The sequence below is a fragment of the Phyllostomus discolor genome, chromosome X (genome assembly GCF_004126475.2).
Source record: "Phyllostomus discolor isolate MPI-MPIP mPhyDis1 chromosome X, mPhyDis1.pri.v3, whole genome shotgun sequence".
NCBI lineage: Eukaryota > Metazoa > Chordata > Mammalia > Chiroptera > Phyllostomidae > Phyllostomus > Phyllostomus discolor.
The window spans coordinates 12578809-12581351 of record NC_050198.1 but is presented as its reverse complement, the minus strand read 5'-3'; the positions used below and the strand labels follow the sequence as shown (position 1 = coordinate 12581351).

General features: G+C 56.6%; 1 protein-coding gene across 1 annotated transcript; it reads right to left on the bottom strand.

Moving 5' to 3' along the window:
• Window positions 1–208: 208 nt before the first annotated feature.
• On the bottom strand, window positions 209–1216 carry LOC114505599 (melanoma-associated antigen B1-like). The gene has a single exon (XM_028523424.1). It carries the CDS (start codon window positions 1214–1216, stop codon window positions 209–211), a length of 1008 nt encoding a protein of 335 aa, XP_028379225.1.
• Between the last annotated feature and the right edge of the window lie 1327 nt (window positions 1217–2543).

The following is a 2543-nucleotide window of genomic DNA, read 5'->3' as shown; positions in this document are numbered from 1 at the left end:
AGAAACTTTCCATGAGGAAGAACATTTGAAAATACACATACACCTAAAAAGCACTCATCTACAGAAGACAAAGGAACCAAACAGGGTAAATATTTTGTGCCCTACAGAGTCCACTACGCTTTACTAACTAGAAGGTTGATTGACTGCTCTCTGCAAACTCAAGGTGACACGCCTGCCCCACACCTCCCTAGATGTGCGAGGAGCTTGTCTACTTGGCCCTGCAAGGGGCACTGCCCTTCTCAAAAGTGGCAACCATGGCTACAGCTGTGAGCCATGCTCTGTCTTCCTCATGTCTCAGTGCTTCTCTGTACAGGCTGGGGAAGGCAGTGGGGACGGTTCCATTGATCTTGGCCCAAAGCTCCAGAGCTTCCATCTTCTTGACCTCAACGTGGGCTCTTGGGCCCCACAGAAACACGTAGCGTGGAGGATCGCTGCCGGGCACCTGGTGGTACTCCAGGTAATTTTGCTCCACCAGCTCATTGGTGATGAACTCCCTGGGCTCCCCGACGATGACGTGCGTCTTCCCAGGGTGGACCCCCAACACATCGAGGAACTCCCAGATCTCCTCCTCAGTGGCTTGGTCACCCTTCACGAAGATCACCCCCAGGACAGCGCGGAGGAGCCCGGTTTTGGGCACCACCTCTTCGCTGCCCAGGTCTCCCTCAATCGGCAGGCCCAGGTTGTTGACAAAGGCATAGGTGTGACTGTTGGGGTTGACTGGCTTCAGCTCAAGGCCAAAGAGCAGCTCCAGGTGCTCACAGGCTCTCCGGAGGATCTCGGGGTATTGCTCCTTGTACTTTCTGTTGACGATCCTCAGCAGTGCGGCCTGTGTGATGGGCTCCTTCCTTTTAAGCTTCTCCAGCAGGAACTGCACCAGCCTGCACACCTTCCTGTTGAGAGGATCTCTGCGAGCCCTCCGTTTGACGAGTGCAGCCCTGGAGGCTCTTGTACTTTTCTCCACTTGGCTCTTGGCAGCTTCATTAAATCTTGAGCATGACACACCTTCTTCAGGAGAGCTAGTGGCCGAGGCTCCCTGAGGCTCCTGGGATGGACCAGGAGCAGGGGAGCTTGTGGGAGACTCCCCAGAAAGACGAGAGGCGGGGGACTCTTCAACCTCTGCTGCAGTGGCCTGAGCACCCTGGAGATTCTGAGACTCACTTCGAGGCTGCAGGCGTTTCTCACGGGCAAGGAGCTTACTCTTCTGCCCCCGAGGCATGATGACAATGGTCAGGGCCAGCAGGCACCACTGTGCGCAAGAAAGTAGGTGATGTCTGCACCTGAGGGAGGGAGAGTGAGTTGGCGTGTGCCCCTCCACCTTGGGTTGAACCAAGGCCGCCCCTGCAGGGCCTGAGGGCAGCCAGTGCTCAGGGAACCCCCAGGGCTCCTGTCCTGTTCAGCCTGTCCCCCGAGGGCTCTACAAGGGGAGTTAGCCTGAGCCTTAGGCCAGAGCCATAGAGTCCTCCCTGGGTGCTTCTTGGGTGAGTACAGGGGCTGGCAGGGGTCATATGTGTCCTTGGCTTTGGGGTGCTTTCAGGTTACATTCATGGTCATCGAGTTAATTATTTGCAAGACCCAAGTCCCACTCCCAGCTGTTGCTAGGAATTTGACACTTCACACCTCTGCCATGCCACAAGAATGAAGTGATACGGTGTTGCTGGCACAGAACACCTAGAACGGATTCTGCCCCTCTGGAGCCCCCTCTGCCCTGGACTTTTTAGGGTCCCCAGTCCTCATTCACACTTCTCACATGGTGGCTCTGGCAGAGCCCCAGAGACCTCCTTACTGCTGACTGCTGGCTTTACCTTCATCACACCTTCAGGGTAGATCTTCCCTCAGTCCCCACTCAGTTTCCCTGGCTGGCACTGCTAGAGCCAGGGCCTCCCCCGTTTCTGCACTCGAGTCCTATGTCACACTAAGGTGGGCACCCAGCCAAGAGCCAGGGGAGGAACTGAGATGGGCCTTGCCTGGGTGCATTTGCCTGGCTTCCCCCAAATGAATGAAACACCATCACATGGATCCCCCTTGTGAATGCTCCCATAGGGCCTCACTCCAACCCTGCCTGACTCCCTAGATGGGCATGTAAGGTTGCTCCCACTGTTGAGTGGTGATCCCACCTCTCAGGTGAAGGCTGACCCTTCTGATCCCTGAGCGGGATTTAAGGCTGCCTTCTGTCAGACAATTGCCTGACAAATGCCCCTCCTTGACTGGCAGCAGATAAGGATTCAGAGGTGCTGTCCGCGTTATGGGCTCAGTGGTCCACGTATCATCACGCACCTCACCCTGAATCCTCCCATGCCCTGGACATGACCTCTCTGGTCACCTGCTGCCAACCCTTAGACCAGGGCCCCCACCTCCCTGACTCACCCGAGGACAAAGGCAGAAAGCACCCCAGTCATTAGACCTGCCCGGACCCTCCCAAGCCCATGCCAGGACGAGGGCCATGTACGCCCCATTCTGGGCTGTACATGTACACCTCCTCCCTCACAAAGGTCCTCTGAAGGGTCTGAGATTTCCTCGCCAGCTCGAGCTGAGCCAGTGTCCAC